Raw genomic sequence first — 15,688 nt, 5'->3', positions numbered from 1 at the left:
CCTCTCAGCCACGGGAAGCAGCAGTGACCCTGTGGGGCAGGGACGGGGGCTTCACAGCCCCACCTGCCCCGAGCTCTCCAGCACAGAGCCACGATGGGTGCCCCACACACAGCACCAGGTCCAGCCGGGGCTGCATGAGCCGCGGCACCACTTGGAGCACGGCCTGGCCACCCCCGGCCTCGCACCTCCAAAGACACCACCAGCACCAGGCTGAGCCCTCCCAGCACTCCCAGTCCTCCCAGCACTCCCTCCACACACCAGCCCCAAGCCGAGCACTGGGCACCAGGCACAGCCCCGCTCTGCCGGGCTCCCCCTGCAAACCCCACCGGGGTCAGCCTCTGGCTGCTGCCTGCCCCCATGGGAGCCACCAGCCCGGGCACCTCGGGCCCGTATGGGCAGGACCCGCTGCCAGAAAACATCCCCACACCCAAACTGTGCCCAGCACGCTCAGCACCAGGCCCCAGTGGGGCCAAGCAGGGCAGGGGCAGGGGCAGGGCCGCAGCCCAGCACCGCTGGTGCCCTGCAAAGCGCTGGGCTGGGTTCGCACAAAGCTCCTGCGGGGCAGCCACGGGCGGGTAACCCCCTGCGGCACGGGAGCCATTTCCTGCGAAAGGAAAAGCTGCGGAATTATTGAAAACCCAGCTGGGAGCCACCTGCCTTTGTCTCGGCGAACGCTCCGCAAATCCTGCCCCGAGCTGCCGCATTGCCGCCCGCTCGCTGCCCGCCCCGGCACGGCCACACCGCTGAGCCCCGCAGCCCCGGGCCGCCCCCGCAGCCCCCCGGGCCCCGCAGCGGAGGGGCGGCCACGGCCCGGGGGGCAGGAGGGGAGGGGGCGGAATCGCCCGGGGCAGGGGGCAGCGGGTAACGGGATGCTCCGGAGCCCCCCCCCGCATCCCTCGGGGAGAAACGGCCGCGAGCGGCAGCGGCACCGCCACGGGGACCCGGGACGAGGTCGCTGTCCCGGCGGGGGGGGGGGGCACCGAGCATCCCGAGGGGAAGCGGGGGCCGAGGGCAGGACCCCGGGCGGCCTCCCCAGCGGGCCGTGGGCTGCCCCCCGCCCAGGCGGGGCCGGGGCCGCCCGGAGCCCCTCGGGCACAGCCGACGGCGCCGCCGCCCCCGCCCCGTGCCCCCGCCCCGTGCCCCCGCACGTGGCCCGGGGCTGCCGCCGGGCTCCGGCCCCGCTCCGAGCCCTCCCCGGCCGCAGCCGCCCCCGCCCCGAGCCCGGGCCGCGCATCCCCGGGGCCGGGGGGCGGCGGCGGCGGCCCCGGGCTCCCTCCCCGGGCTCCGTCCCCGGGCTCTCCGCCGCCCCCCGGCCCCGGGCCGGTTCCTCCCGCCCCGCCCCTGCCCTCCCGGTGCTCACCTGCGGCCGCCAGGAGCGGCGGCAGCCTCCGCATGGTGCCCGCGGTGCCGGCGGCGCGGGCGGCTCTGGGCCAGGCGGCGGCAGGAAGCCCCCCCCCACCCCCCGCTGCGGCGGGGCGGAGGCGCCGGGGAGCCGCAGCCCCCGGCCCGGCCCGGTCGGTCCCGCCCGCCCCCGGGGGCTGCTGCCCGGCCCCGGCCCCGGCCCGGCCCCGGGAGCGGCGGGGCTGGGCGAGGTCCCTCCGGTGGAGGCGGAATTCGGCCCCGGGGGGGGCGTCGAGGCGCGCCCCGGTGGCCGAACCGGGCGGGCTCCCCCCGGCTGGGTCGTTCGGGAGCGCGCTGAGGGGCAGCAGCGACCCAGGGGCGTCTGACAGCAGCGGCCCTCAGGCCACAAAGGCAAAGCTCGGGCCCTGCAGGGCTGCGGGCAGAGCTCGCCCGGGCGCCCCGGGGCTCAGCCGGGGCCGTTTTAGGAGCAAAACGCTGCTCGAGGAGGCTCTGAGAACACCAACGGCACCGCGGCACCATGTGCGGCACCAACAGACTCGGGCTTATTTTCCGCCATCCCCTCACCCTGATTGCCAGCGGAGGATATGTTATCTACTGACACTTTCTTGGCTCGCAGCCTAGCAGTGCCGCTTTGACATATGAAAGTGTTTCTTGGCTCAAAGGAAAAACTGTGTAGTGTCCAGAAATAACTTTTGTTTCTGTCTCAGGAGAGACTTAAAGCAAGCCTCCCATGCTGAGATGAGCTGGGCTTACAGAAACACCGATGTGATTGTGATTTTGCTTTGCAGCAGCAGCGAAGTCATTCCCCCCTTTACTTTCCATCAGGAAAGCTGACACATTTCACACAGAACTGGCTTGTTTTTACCAGCAGTTACAAAATAAATAGTAAAGGTAGAAAGAGGGCAGTTTATTGGAAAGAGCAGGCTCCACTAGCAGCGAGATCACAGGGAAGGCGATCACCTCAGCAGCGGAGGGTACAGAGCCCCGGTGCCAGCAGCATGGGCTGTGCAGGGGATGCTGGAGCTTCACGCACAGATGAATGGCAAAACGCCCCTTTGGTCTGGCAGCCTCAGAGCCCAACAGAGCCACCCAATGCCCAGCGTGCTGGGCAGGCAGCGCTTCCACCTCGCAGGGCAACAAGCCCTGGCTGAGCAAAGGCCACAGTGCTGGCAAAAGCCTGGCTTACAGAAGTGTCTCACAGCGAGACTAAGCACAGTGAGCCAGCACCTGCAAAAGAGAAAAGCCATCAACACAACAGTGGTCTTATATATTTATTCCTTCTTGGTTTTAAAGGACAATATATTCAGACAGCTTTAAATACAACGTCCAACAACTCTCTGATGAAAGCAGCAGCAGTACAGCATGTGCGCTTATATTCATACCCACTGACATCAGCCCCATCCTAGTGGTAGACATCTCCTGTTAAAAAATAACATCAGACATTTAATATTTCATCAAGTGAAAAGTGCTGTCTTAGGCACAAAATAAGCTGGTCAGGCAGAGACAAGACAAGCGCTGGAGAATACCAGAGGAAGCGACATAATGAGATGTGGGCAGGAGAATCCCAGGGTTCTCACCTTTATCCCACCCGTTCTTGGCTCAGGGAACGCAGCAAACGGGCGCAGCTCCCTCCCTGACCCTTCACACCTCAGTCCCATGGAAGAGCGTGGGGGGAGGTGAGAAGCGCAGGGAAGAGGAACAAACAGGAACGTGCCCCCCTGCTACTGCTGCAGCTGGCCTGAGGCCAGCAGCTCATTTCCCCTGCAGCCCCCAAGCGCCTCGCAGGCGGTCGCTGAACGACCCCTTCCTGCCCCTTCCTGCCCGTTTCCTTTCCTGCCGCAGCCCCAGGCTGGGCGGGTGAGGAAGAAGCAGCTGCTACCAGCAGCTTGGAGCTGTGCTGGCAGACACAGCACGGCCCAGCACGCCCTGCAAGCGGCTGAGGAGCAGCAGCAGGATGGAGCTCCGTGACCACCGCCTCAATTCACCACCAAATGAAAGACCGGTGCATAACCGCGGTGCTTGGAGTGCAAACAGGGAGAGATCAAAGGTCGCCGAGCCCCACACCCTCTCTTTTGGGAGCAGGAGATGCTTCCAAAGCCACACACAGCTCATCCTCCCAGCTCAGCAGGCAGCTGCTGGCCTCCCCCTGCCGTCCAGTGTCAGTCACCTCACGCTCCCCTCTGCAGGCATCACACAGGGACCCTGCATGCAGCCACTGCCCCACACAGCCGCAGAGACACACTTGTACTTACTCTGCTTTGAAGAACAGCTCTTACTCATAAACATCCTTCTTATCTGCAATGTAATCTACAATTTCTTGTGGACACATTAATTTTTCTGCATCTCCATCAGGAATTTCAAACCCTAGAAGAAAGCACACATATTTAGCCCAAAACAACGGAAACGGGAGCAAGGCTGAAGGAAGCAGTTACTGCTGGCTCAGATGCCTGCAGCTTGGCTGAGGAGAAACACGCAGGGGCTGCTGCTCCACTGCAGTTAGTCGGCATCTCATTACTACGCTGCTTCAGGCTGTGTTACACCTTACGTGGTGCTGATTCTGGATAAGAGACCAGGCAGAAACAGCAGGCAGCAGGGGCTGCCAGGCCAGCCAGTGCCCCCTCACACGGAATTAAAGCTGCTGATGCCTCCCCAGAGCCAACACAACACCACATATGCCTGAAGGGGGATGTTCTGGGTAACTGCAGGCAGCAGGAGCCCCGAGCCCCTCAGTTCAGAGCCTGCTGTTGAGCACTCGTGCAGCAAACAGCTCCTCCAGGGCTCAGTGAGCTGCCTGGGACAGGGAGCGAGGGCTCTCGGCAGTGAAGTGGTCAGAAAAATATTCCAGGATTTGGAGGTTCTTCTCTTTCTAGTCCTCACGGCCATGTATTAACCATTCATCCTGGGTGTGCTGCAACTGGATTAAATATACAGCATAGCAAATGCTCTGAAAGTAAAACATTCTACCTTGGTTTTGGGGTTGTGTATAGGAACCATAACCCAGGGACATTTATGGCACAAGGTAGGCATGTACTGCAGAATTTAAGAGCTCCAAATGGAAGCATGAGGAACTCCAAAGTGAACCAAAATTTGAAATATAGACAAATAAATACATAAAAAAAAAGCACAGCTGTATTCTAGCAGCACCAAGTACTGAAGATGACGAACGTTCTGCCTAGCTGAAGTCCTGACCATGCGTGGTTTCCCAGTGACGATGCAGGCCGAGGCACAGCGGTCTCACCAGGTGCCTGCTGTCCTTGCTGGTGCGTTCCCAGCACCCTGCCTGTCCCGGCCGTGCCCTGGGGGTGCCCGGGGCGCTGCGGGCAGTGGGGCAGGGCGGTGGCTGTGCCCGCAGGGCCCGCTTTGTGCAGCGGCCGGGCCGTGCCCCCCGGGGGTGGCGCTCCCCCAGCCCGGCTTTTCCTCCCTGGCTCGGGGCCGCACTCACCGAACTCGTCCTCCATGGCCATGATGATCTCCACCTGGTCCAGGCTGTCCAGCCCCAGGTCCTTCACGAAGTGCGCCTCGGCCGTCAGCTGCGGGGACAGCACCGGCTCAGCGCCGCGGCCCCCCCCGGGTCCCCAAACCCCCCCAAACCTCCCCCAGCCCCCCCTCAGACCCCCCAAATCCCCCCCAGCCCCCGCTCGCCTTCTCGGGGTCGATCTTGTCGTAGAGTTTCAGCACGTAGAGCACCCGCTCGCGGATGGCGGGCAGCGTCAGCGGGGGCAGGTCGGACAGCCGGCGGCAGGGCGGCGGCAGAGCGGGGACAGGGACGGGGCCGGGGCCGAGCAGCGGCTGCGGGAGGCGGGCGGGCCGCAGGGTGCGGAGCCGGGCGGTGCCGAGCCCCGTGAGGCCGGGCCGGGCGGGCAGCAGGCGGCGGAGGGAGGCGGAGAGGACACGGCCCGCCATGGCGACCTCTTCCCGGCACGCACCGCGCCGCGCCCGGCGGGCACCGCGACACGGGGGGGGGGGAGGGGGGGCACTACGCCCCCTGGCGGCGGGAGGGGGAACTGCAGCACCCGGGTGGCCCTGGGGACCCCCCCAGCACCCCCGGGACCCCCCCCACCTCGGCACCCTCCCGGCCTCCCCTGGACACCCCCGGCCCCTCCGGGACTCCCCCCGGTTCCCGGGGAATCCCCTCCAGCTCCTCCGGTCCTCCCCCTGGCCCTGCCCCCCCCTCCCAACCTGCCCCGGGACCCCCGGGACCCCCCATCAGTACCCCCTTGAACCCCCAGTCCCCCCGGGACTCCCCCCCAGCCTCCCAGGACCCCCCCTCAGCACCCCTGGTCCCCCCCCAGTCCCCCTTAGGACTCCCCCCAGGACCCCCGGGACCCCCCCAGGATCTCCCCCAGCTCCCCCCAGCCCCCTTTGGGACTCCCCCCCAGCACCCCCAGGGCCCCCCCAAGTCCCCCCCAGACCCCCCTGTACCCCCCCAGCCCCCGGCGCACAGACGGAGCCGTCCCGTTCACAGCCCTTTAATGTCTGGGTGCCCCCCCCGGGCGCTCAGCTCGCAGGGGCGCGGGGGGCCCGGTAGCGGTAGAGGCAGACGCCGCCGTCGCCCCGTCCCGCCAGCAGCCCCGAGCCCCCCGCGCTCCAGCGGACCAGGGCCCAGCTCCCGGCGGGGCCCGGAGGCAGCAGCGCCGTGCAGCGCCCCAGCAGCAGGTCCCACACGGCGATGGCTCCCGACGACAGCACCGCTGCGGCCAGGGCGTCCTTCACCTCGCCCTCCATGTACCTGCGGGCAGACAGTGAATAAATTAAACAGTGAATTTAAGCCAACCCTAGGAGGCCCGGTGATGCTCCGTGCTGCATCTCCAGCACCCCTGAAAGAAAAGGCTGGTAAGGCAATCCTGCCCTGCTCTCGGTACGTGAAAGCCAAGATCTCAATCTGCTGATCCTCGTGCACATAGGAAATATTGTGACGGATGTAAGAAAGCGCACTGCAAGACTGAGCCTCAAAGGGCTTAGTCTTCAAAACACAAGACGGAGGAAGGAAAAGGTCATCGGACTGCAAACAGCTGCTTAACATAAATAAACCTAGCAGAGCATTATTTAACATCACAAAGGCTTGGAACAGTCTCATTTGCGGAGACTTGCTCAGGAGGTTTCTGACTAGGGAGCTTGCCTGACGAATGCAGTTACAGCATTTCCACAGTCACTTTCTGTGGAAAAAAGAAAAAAGCGTACAGCACACAGAACATCAATCCTCCTGTTTGCCCACAGAGCCCTGGAGAGCAGAGCCCCTTGCTGAGCCGTGACGCAGGGAGCGCAGAGGTTAGCTCCCAGACTGGGGCAGGAAGCGGGCAGGAAACAGCCCACACCCTCACTGCATTCTAGCATATGTGCAGAGCGAGTGGATGTGATGGGTGGCAGCCCCCTTATCATCCTCAGGACTGGATGTGGAACCGTGCCAGCAGTGCTGCTCAGCTCGTTAATGGATTCTCCTCCAAAACCCCTCCAAGGAATTGTGAAGATGAGCACGCAGGGCCCACAAAGTACTCGCCTTCCAGCATGTCCGGGTGGGAGGGACGAGAAGATCACTCCAGTGCTTCTGGCCGTTTTGGGGTTGAATGCGATCACCCGGAATGCAGGATTTCCACAGGACTCGCTCTCTTTGGCGTGTGGATGACTTAAAACAACAAACAGAAGGCCCTGATACACAGAGGAAAAATACATCACTAAAAACAACAGTAGGAGGGGAAAAAAAAGACAAAGAATTTTCCAAAAATTAATTGCTACATTCTCCCTACAATCAAAGCCCTGTGGACAGTAACGCATTATTTTTACTGAATAAAATAGAAAGGGTTTACTTTCCTTATCAAATTAGATTAAAAAAAAAAAAAAAAAAAAAAGCAGCTGCTGACTGATAAGAGCTGATGCAATTCAGCAGAATGACAGCTCAGTGATCCAAAGGATTTATGCACTTATCTTTCTGCTTGGAAAAGCTAAACTTGCTGTAGGATCCAGGGACATTTAAAGTAAAATTTCTGGGCCTCAGTTTAATCCCTAGGAACTTATAAATTTAACACAACTCCATAAAACCAGCACAGCTGAAAACAGCAGCTCACAGAACAGCCACAGGCCAGCATGAAGTATGCTCAGAGAGATGTTCAGAGGAAGTCTCCAAAGAGTCTGCCTCAAACTATCATCATCAGACAAGACATTCTTGTCCCAAAAGGTTAAATGCTGACCGAAAACAATCAAATCCTCGATAAATCTCAAAATCCACCTAGAATCACAACACAGGTGGAAGCAAGTGACAAAGAATCGTGTGTGAAACTTGGCTTTGATCAGTTTCTGTTCCTTGGGGATGTATGATAATGACAGCCACTTCAAATAGATTTTCTGACGGTGGCAACATGCCATCACCATGCTGGCAGCTACCCGTGAAATGGAAGAGACTCACCAAGCACCAGCATTGGGCAGCAGCACGTCTGCTACCCACAGACAAGATGAGCTGGCCTGTGCCTTGGAATGGGCTTTGATGCATCACACTCGCTTTATCAGTCAGTGTACTGCAGAAAGCCAAGAATTTGAGGTAGCCAGTGTGGCTACCAGTGTAACTGTTTTCCCCTGAAATATCTTCAGTGAATCTCAATTGAGATGATATTTCAATCCACTCTAGAAACCCACTCCTTCCAGTCGCCACCACAGTTAGTGCAGTGCATGCAGAACCACGTGCCTCGTTTCACATACGTACAGAGTCGGAATATGCTCGATGGCAGATCGAAGCTGGGTAGGAATAACCAATGTGCATCTTCTTCAGGAGCTGGCCTGTTTTCAAATTCCTGCAGTTGGTGGAAAGACAAATTCTGGCTGCATGTCCATCCTCAGTCTGGTATTTTCTAACCATAGCTGTAAGCCTATGCACTATAAGACGGACAGTTTTGGTTTCACAGAAACCAAACTAAAACACTACAAGAGGCCAGAGGGAGAGATGTAATGGATCTGACATAAAAGCAAGTGGAATTACAGCAGCATAGTTCATTCACCATCCATCTAGCTGCATACGAGTTAAAGTGCCACACAGGCCCTTTGCCAATTATCATTTCACCGATAAATCAACAGCCAACCAACGTCACTTGGTAACGCCTGCAGCTGGCAGAGCCACCACTTACACCCACGAGCTAAATCGTTTAATTGCATAAGAAATACTGACCAAATGACAATGCTGTTCATTGCAGTGGTGCCGAGCAAGGCATCTTTCACTCCTTCTACTTCAGCAAAAGCTAAAATGGTTTCTTCAGGGGGCATCAAGGTCTGTCCGTGCTTGCTCCTGAACAGCAGATGCAGGTAAGTGAGAACAGGCAGCCAAAACGGTATGTTCTACATTCAGCAGCCCACCAGAAAGAAGAGGAACCAACACTTTTCTGCATCTTTTCTTCCAAGTGCCGCACTGAGACCAGACCAGACCAGAAGACTCACCTTCCTGTCTCAGAAAACGACACCACTTCCACTTCCTGCTCTTGCATGCTTCTGCTGCTGCTGACCAGCCTCCTATCCTTCAGCCCAAGAACTGCTTTTATATTCCCAGTTTTCACTAGTGATTGCTTGAATGAGTCATTCTCAGAAGAATAAAGCAAGAGCCTAAATTAGGACAAAAATATGCATAATGACAGAAGGGAGCAAAATTCAAACATAGCACAGTATATAAAAATAAGCATATGCTTAAACAGTCTAGCACCTCTAGGGTGAATAAGCAAATCTTTTCAGATGGTTTTTAGAAATCCCTCCCATATTTTCCAACTGTTAAAGCAACTGAGAATATGACACATTAGTAAGAGACAATTTCAACCACCACACAAGAGGAGAGTTAAGCTGCAGCCATTCAGGGTGCAAAGCACTAGTAAGAAATAAATGCAGCACCTTATTTCTCCAATCTCCAGATTTCCCAGTGCTATGCAGATGAGATTACAGGTGTCCAGCAGAGGAATGATCTGTATTACAGGGATCTAGAATAGCAAACCAAGAACACAGAGTCACCCACAATGTTCCTCTTCCTTTGACTTTACTCCCATTTTCTAGAGTGTTTCATATAAAATTACAAGGGGCAGATCAAATTTTCAGACCCCTCTGAAGAAGCACACTGAGATGAACAGCTGAACTTCTGCTGAACGTTTACCTAAGCAAATAATACCTATTGATATGAATCAAAAGATGTCTGCAGAGAGACATCTTTTTTTTTTTTTTTTTTTTAAAGATAAGAGCACAAGAGAGAGGCTGCAGTACAGCCACTGTTCGGTACATGAAGTATCAAATTCCAGCAGACAACACGCCACCATACAAACCACTGGCCTACTGCATCATCAGCATAAATCACTGCCCTCTCTTGCCTGATGCATTGAAATATTTACACCACCTGAAGAACAAACCTTGTATCTGAGACTGCAAGCTCCCCGTATCTTGGGAATTAACACACCAGTGCAAGGAAGTTGTTCTAAGTTCTAGAAATCAAGATTGTGTCCATACCTCTCCCAGCTGCCAAGTATAGACCTTTCCCCAGTGGTCGGGTGCCAGAGGTTTCCACAAGGAAACTGAATTCTCACAAGCAGTCACCACACACAGCTCTCTGCAGCCAGCTGCTTCCCACCACACGGTGCTCACGTCCACAGCACAAGAGCTTGAAGAATCCTGTCCAAAACAAAGCGGTGCTGGTTTTCTCCTGATGGGCAGTTATCTAACATGGAGGTCCAGACTGGAAAGCTTGCTTGTGGTGACTCAGCGTGATGAGAATTTGAGGCTAATCCTTAATTCTCAAGATGTTTGTTTTTGACTAAAGTGCCAGTAAGGCACCAAGGAAAACAAAGCTGGTGGGTCGCACCCTCTGAGCAGTGAATAAATTAGCTCACTTCACAAAAATCACTTGTCACCTAAACCAACAGGGTCCCCACTGAGCTCAGAGCTGGAACAGGGCTGGAGGCACCACGGCACAGCCACAACAAAGCCCAGGTACCACCTACCTGTAGTCCTGTGCTTGCTTCCCTTACTTCACACACAGGAGGCAGGACTTGCAGCTGTACAGACTCTTTAAATCTGAACAAAGCGAGGGCATTCTCTTCTCCCCCGTAAGAAAGTTTTCAATTTCAGCTATATTATTGTTGGCTGAACCCACAGGGTTTCTTCTTGAGCAAGACATTGCAGTTTAGCTTGGAAAAGCTCGAGGTGACCCAGCCCCCTGTGAGCTCATTTGGAATTCTGCTGGCTTTGCCACAGATGTTGCTTCCTTGCCTGCTAACCCTGCTCTACCCCCTGCGAGGTAAGAGGACAGTGAAAGGGCCCCAACACAGGACGAGTCGGCTCAGCTGTGCAAACAGTCCTGGGCAAGATTTGCCTCGGTCACAGCACATACAAGGAAGGCTCTGTTCCAGAAGGCTGTGAACATCAACACATGAATTTGGCAATGCTGTCGTCTCCCTGCCCTGTATTTTTATTGCATTTTTGTTAAACTTTGTATTAAAGAGATGCTACTGACTCAGTAAACAATTGTCAAATGTTATCCTACCTTTAGCTTTGAAACAAACTGCAAGTTCTCTTCTGCCAGGTCATCAAACAGCACTGGAGTTGACTGTTCTGCTTCATTTTTTTTCTGCACAAACTAGTAAAAAATTAAGATAAATTCAAAAATTACATTCAGCACTTGCAGGAATTAGGCAGAAATGTAAATTCACTTTGCATGCAGTAGAGAGCTGAGATAGGAGCACGTTTTTGTACTTGCATGCCTTTGAAAAATAAGAGATCCCTGACAGTTTATTCCCTATTTTCACCTGGAAACTGTTTTTTAACACCACTTTGCATCTCTCAGTCCCATTCTCACCGTCAGAGACAAGGCCTTTCCTCAGAAAGGTGAGACTATGGAAGAGGGGACTCACCCACAAAACTAAGGCTTAGTACCCTTGGCAAAGAGGCCAGCCTGTTACCTGTTCAGGGGATCTGCAGGATCTCTGCTGTTTGCTCTGTGATTGCTGATGCTCCTCCAAGGCCACAGCCCCATCCGATCCATTATTAGGATGTCTGTCAGCTTCTGCATGAAATGTTGTACCTTGTCCTTCCTCTTGTCTAGCAGATCCTGCACCACAGCTGTCCAAGTGCAGCGGAATGGCAGAGTCTTTGCATGCCCCATCATCCGTGACCTGGGCAGGTGCTTCTTGAGAGGAGCGCGGGCTGACTGGCAAAGGGGGTACAGAACATGTACTGGGGAAGAGCTCACTGCAAACGGATGGCAGAACAGCCGGGGTTGCACCCAAAACAGGGAAAATAGACGAGGAAATGTGAGACTCAGGCTGAACGGGAGCACCAGTTGAGATAGTCCCCATGGGAGTAAATAGCAGTTCATGTGTGGAAAGCTCCATCTTGGAAGCCGGGCTTTCCAAATGAGATGACTTGGGCGACCCACTTTTGAGCGGTGAAATCAGATTCCCGTTGAGCCCTTTTTCTTCTGCCTTCATTTCTGCAGCTTGCACGTCCTCCGAAGCCAGCCCATCCCCAAACACACTAGGAACAAAAGCCTCCAAGTCATTCACAGGGGAAGATTCACATTTCTCAAGTTTTAATAGTCCAAATTCCTCATCAGGTAGATGAAATTCTTCGATACCCAGTTTGGGGACCAGCCACTGGTGACTGCGGAAGGAAAAGAGAGAGCTGGAAGTCCCGGCGTCTGTAGCAGGAAGACCAAGAGAAGCAGCACCCTCTGAATCCATTTGATGGCCAGGTCCTCTTTTGCTCTCATCTACACAAACATAAGAGTTCAAGAGAGAACATCACATCATAACATGGACAGCACCTAGCTGTTTCAGAATTTCTCATCTAGAGTGTCATCTATCCTCCAAAAATAAAGAACCACACCCATCTTACCACATGGAAGTGGCACTTCGCTGGAAACACACTCTAATCCACACCTGCTCTGCATCGAGCCTTCAGCTACAATATCACTGCCAAAGACAGTCAAAATGGACTGAGTGCCCGACCCCTTTGTTTGGCTTTTCTCCCAACATTTTCTCTTTCTACAATATTCCTGGACTTTTAGGTATGCTAAGCTTTGTTTCACACTTGTCAGCGCTAAAAAAAAAAAAAAAAAATCATTAATATGCAGACTCAGTTGGACAGAGATTTACATCCATTTACTGGAAAATCAGGTAGAGTGTGCACAACATCCACCCCAAAAGGAAAGGCAGCTCACGAAGTTCCCAGCCCCGCTCCTTATCCATGCACAGCCGTTCATTCTCTGTCACTGTGCTGAGGCAGAAATTTCTGGAATTGTGCAAGGCACATGGGCACCACAATGAGCTAAATTTTAAAAACAACTTGTCAAAAAGAAATAAATTACCCCATATCAGATTTTGTTGAATATAAATAAGGCAGGGTGCAAACAGCAATGCATGAACTCATTCATCTGTTTCCTTGCCTTGCTCTTGGGCTCTAGTTTTAGGGAGTGCTTGTGTTTGATGAAATACCTTTGGAGGCTTGACTGTGTCTCTGTCTTGCAGAGGATCGCAGGGAGCGGCGTGGAGGGGTGTTAATTGCTAGAAGCTGTTCAGCCCTGCAGGCTGCTTGCACGTGCTGACTCTGAACATGTTCCACCGGAGATTTATCAGACTGACACGCACTGAGCTTGCATTCCAGATCACCTGTGTGGCTGACAAAAGGTTCGTTCCTTGGGTTTGGAGAGTCACTTTTCTGCAGTGGATTTTGAACCTGTTCTAAAAGAGTCTTACGGCATTTGCCAAGTCCTTGGCTTCCACCCGGAGGATCAGCACTTGTTGGCTGTATCACACCAGCTGCTCCAGACCCAAGAGACACCCATCTCTCATCCGAAGATGACTTTTCAAGATTAGCCTCACAGTTTTCCTTTTCACTCTGACACTCATTTGATAGAGGACTACTGCTTTCCCTTGGTGTTATGAGATCCAAACTTTCTATAAGTTCCTGTGACGTTTGACTCACAGGTTTGCGGGCAGACTTTCTTCTTCCCTTTTGTTTCCTCTGCGATCGCCTCTGATCTCGCTTTGTGCTTGTGGTGCTGCTTTGAGAAACTGACCCCGGTGAATTGCTGCTCCCACTGGACGTAAGAAGAGTTTTCTGAGGACTACTTGAATTCACTGGATCATTTTCCGTACAAAGAAAAGGGAATGGCACAACTGCTGACTCCAAATCATTTTCAACCGTTTCTTGGGAGGGCTGATTTGAGTCGGCATCTTTCTGCTTGCATTTACTTCGCTGACCTTTCTTGCTCCTGCCCAGCTGGCTGAGAATTACAGCATCAAGGTCCACTTTCCTCTGGCAATTAGACATGCGTCGAGTTGTCCTGACATAGTATTCAACTGGAAAGAGAAGCCCCTCAACCATCGTGCAAGAGCTCAGTGCACTTTCAGGAGCTGCGACATTTTCTAGATGAGAAAGTCCAGACTGAATTTCAAGCTGTTGATTCTCCAACAGTTTCTCAGCATTGCCCAGAGCAAGATCTGAAGGAAAGGCATTTGAACCACCAGTGTCATTTTCATTTCCTTCATGGCTTTCGCTCTCATTCCTTACATTGTTATTTCTGCCGGCGGGCAATGCTTCATTTGCTGACGTTAAACCCAAGGGCCCGCGTAATTCCCCCTGATCTCCGTGTACGCTCTCACTGTCCGTTTGTTTTATTACCCTCAAAGATTCTTTTCCACCATCACCGCCGGCACCAAGTAAATCAGATTCACCATTCTCTGAACGCAGCTGTGCAGGCTCACAGTTATCGGATGTGGCCACAGCACCTGGGGACTCAGGCTGCCAGACACCACTGCTGTCCCCCGGGACACACGGCAGTAGCTCAGGCGCTCCCAGAGGGAGGCTGTCTTCAAGCACGTCCTGCAGAACTCCCAGTTCAGCATCTGGAGCAGTTAAACCGTCCTCTTGCTTCCCCACGATTGCTGGTCTGGACTCGCTTTGAGCATTCGCCGCAGTGTTTGAGAAGCTGCCTTGCCTGAAGACTGGTGACCGAAGCTGCTCAGCACTGACAGTTTGCTTTTTCACCGTTTCATCAGCCTTGATTCGATGCACACCATGCACCGGTTCCCTTTTCTCTGATACCAGAGTCTTTGTCCTCCTCCTCCTCCTCAGCTTCATCATGCTTCTCGAGGTTTGGGTTTTTTTCTCCTCGGTTGCAGGCCTCGAGCCTCCACAGCACGCACTTCCCTGGCGAGCCTGTGCACTTTCTGCCAGCGAGCTGTCCTGCAAACTAACGTCATCACTGACAAACTCAGGAGCGTGTTTAAGTGTGACAGAAGTTTTCTTCTCGGTGTCAGGAGCTGAGCAGGCTTTAGCCTGTACGGGCCAGGTTTCATGTCTGTCAGCAGCAGGAGATTCGCTGTCTCTGGAACCTGTTGGGAAAAACCTCACATGTGTAAAGCACTCCCAGCAAGGTCACGTCCAAGGAAAACATTGGACCGGGACCTTACGGTCACGATCTGAGGGCACCAGCGGACCTGGCGAGGAGGGAGGAGGAGGGAGGTTACCGCAGAGCGAGCGACCTGGTTCTGTGGCAGGTTTGTGACCCCAGCGGGGCCGCTCGCCAAGCACCGGGCAGGGGATGGGTGAGGACGACGAGCCCGAGCTGGGGCAGCTCAGGGGGGGCGCTCCCGGTCCTACCTGCGGGGCTGCGCCGCCCCCCCGGCTCCGCGGGCCGCCGCTCTCCGTCCTCCGCCGGCCTCCTCCCGGCGTGGCCCCGGGCCCGCTCCGCTCGCCGCGCCCGCTGCGGACACAAGGCGGCGGCGGGGCTCGGAGCGGCCTCCGGGCACCCCCCCGCGGGCCCCGCCGGGCCCGGCCCCGCCGCCCCCGCCCCGCTCACCCGCAGCCGGCTGACCGTCTCGCTGTACTCCCGCCGCAGCAGCGCCAGCTTCTCCCGCAGCTGCCGGACACCAGAACGGGGGTCGGGGGGAGCCGGGCCGGGCCGGGCCGGGCCGGGACGAGCCACCTGGGCATGGCCCGGTCCCGGTCCCGGCCCCATCCCGGTCCCTTTCCCAGTCCCGGTCCCGCTCCCGATCCCGTCCCCATCCCCGGTCCCATTTCCATCCCCGTCCCGGTCCAGATCCTGGTCCCGGTCCCCGTCCCCATCCCGTCCCCATTCCCGGTCCCGATCCCGTCCCGGTCCCGGTCCCGGTCCCATCCCCATTCCCGTCCCCGTACCATCCCCGTCCCGGTTCCGGTCCCGGTCCCTGTCCCATCCCGCCCCCCCCCCCCGCACCCTCTCCCTCTCGGCTCCGCTCAGCGCCGCTCCCGCCGCCTGGGCCATGTCCGCCTCGCCCCGTGCCCATGGCAACGGCGCCGCCATTGGTGGCTCCCGCGGCGGAAGCGGCGGCCG

At 56.0% G+C, this 15,688-nt stretch overlaps 2 protein-coding genes across 2 annotated transcripts; both read right to left on the bottom strand.

The window, feature by feature from the left end:
• Positions 1–2,619: 2,619 nt before the first annotated feature.
• On the bottom strand, positions 2,620–5,276 carry NDUFAB1 (NADH:ubiquinone oxidoreductase subunit AB1). The gene is made up of 4 exons (XM_032197596.1): positions 5,005–5,276; positions 4,805–4,892; positions 3,615–3,726; positions 2,620–2,781 (listed from the first exon to the last, which is right to left on the bottom strand). Exons 1-3 carry the CDS (start codon positions 5,263–5,265, stop codon positions 3,635–3,637), a joined length of 441 nt encoding a protein of 146 aa, XP_032053487.1. The 5' UTR covers positions 5,266–5,276; the 3' UTR covers positions 2,620–2,781; positions 3,615–3,634.
• Positions 5,277–5,822: 546 nt separating this feature from the next.
• On the bottom strand, positions 5,823–15,658 carry PALB2 (partner and localizer of BRCA2). The gene is made up of 13 exons (XM_032197915.1): positions 15,572–15,658; positions 15,176–15,235; positions 14,977–15,079; positions 12,807–14,708; positions 11,274–12,082; positions 10,859–10,942; positions 9,826–9,987; positions 9,223–9,308; positions 8,782–8,943; positions 8,516–8,632; positions 8,057–8,144; positions 6,860–7,008; positions 5,823–6,091 (listed from the first exon to the last, which is right to left on the bottom strand). Exons 1-13 carry the CDS (start codon positions 15,656–15,658, stop codon positions 5,860–5,862), a joined length of 4,041 nt encoding a protein of 1,346 aa, XP_032053806.1. The 3' UTR covers positions 5,823–5,859.
• Between the last annotated feature and the right edge of the window lie 30 nt (positions 15,659–15,688).

Source organism: Aythya fuligula, chromosome 15, assembly GCF_009819795.1.
Source record: "Aythya fuligula isolate bAytFul2 chromosome 15, bAytFul2.pri, whole genome shotgun sequence".
NCBI lineage: Eukaryota > Metazoa > Chordata > Aves > Anseriformes > Anatidae > Aythya > Aythya fuligula.
The sequence above is the reverse complement of the archived record's forward strand: the minus strand, read 5'-3'. Positions and strand labels throughout refer to the sequence as shown.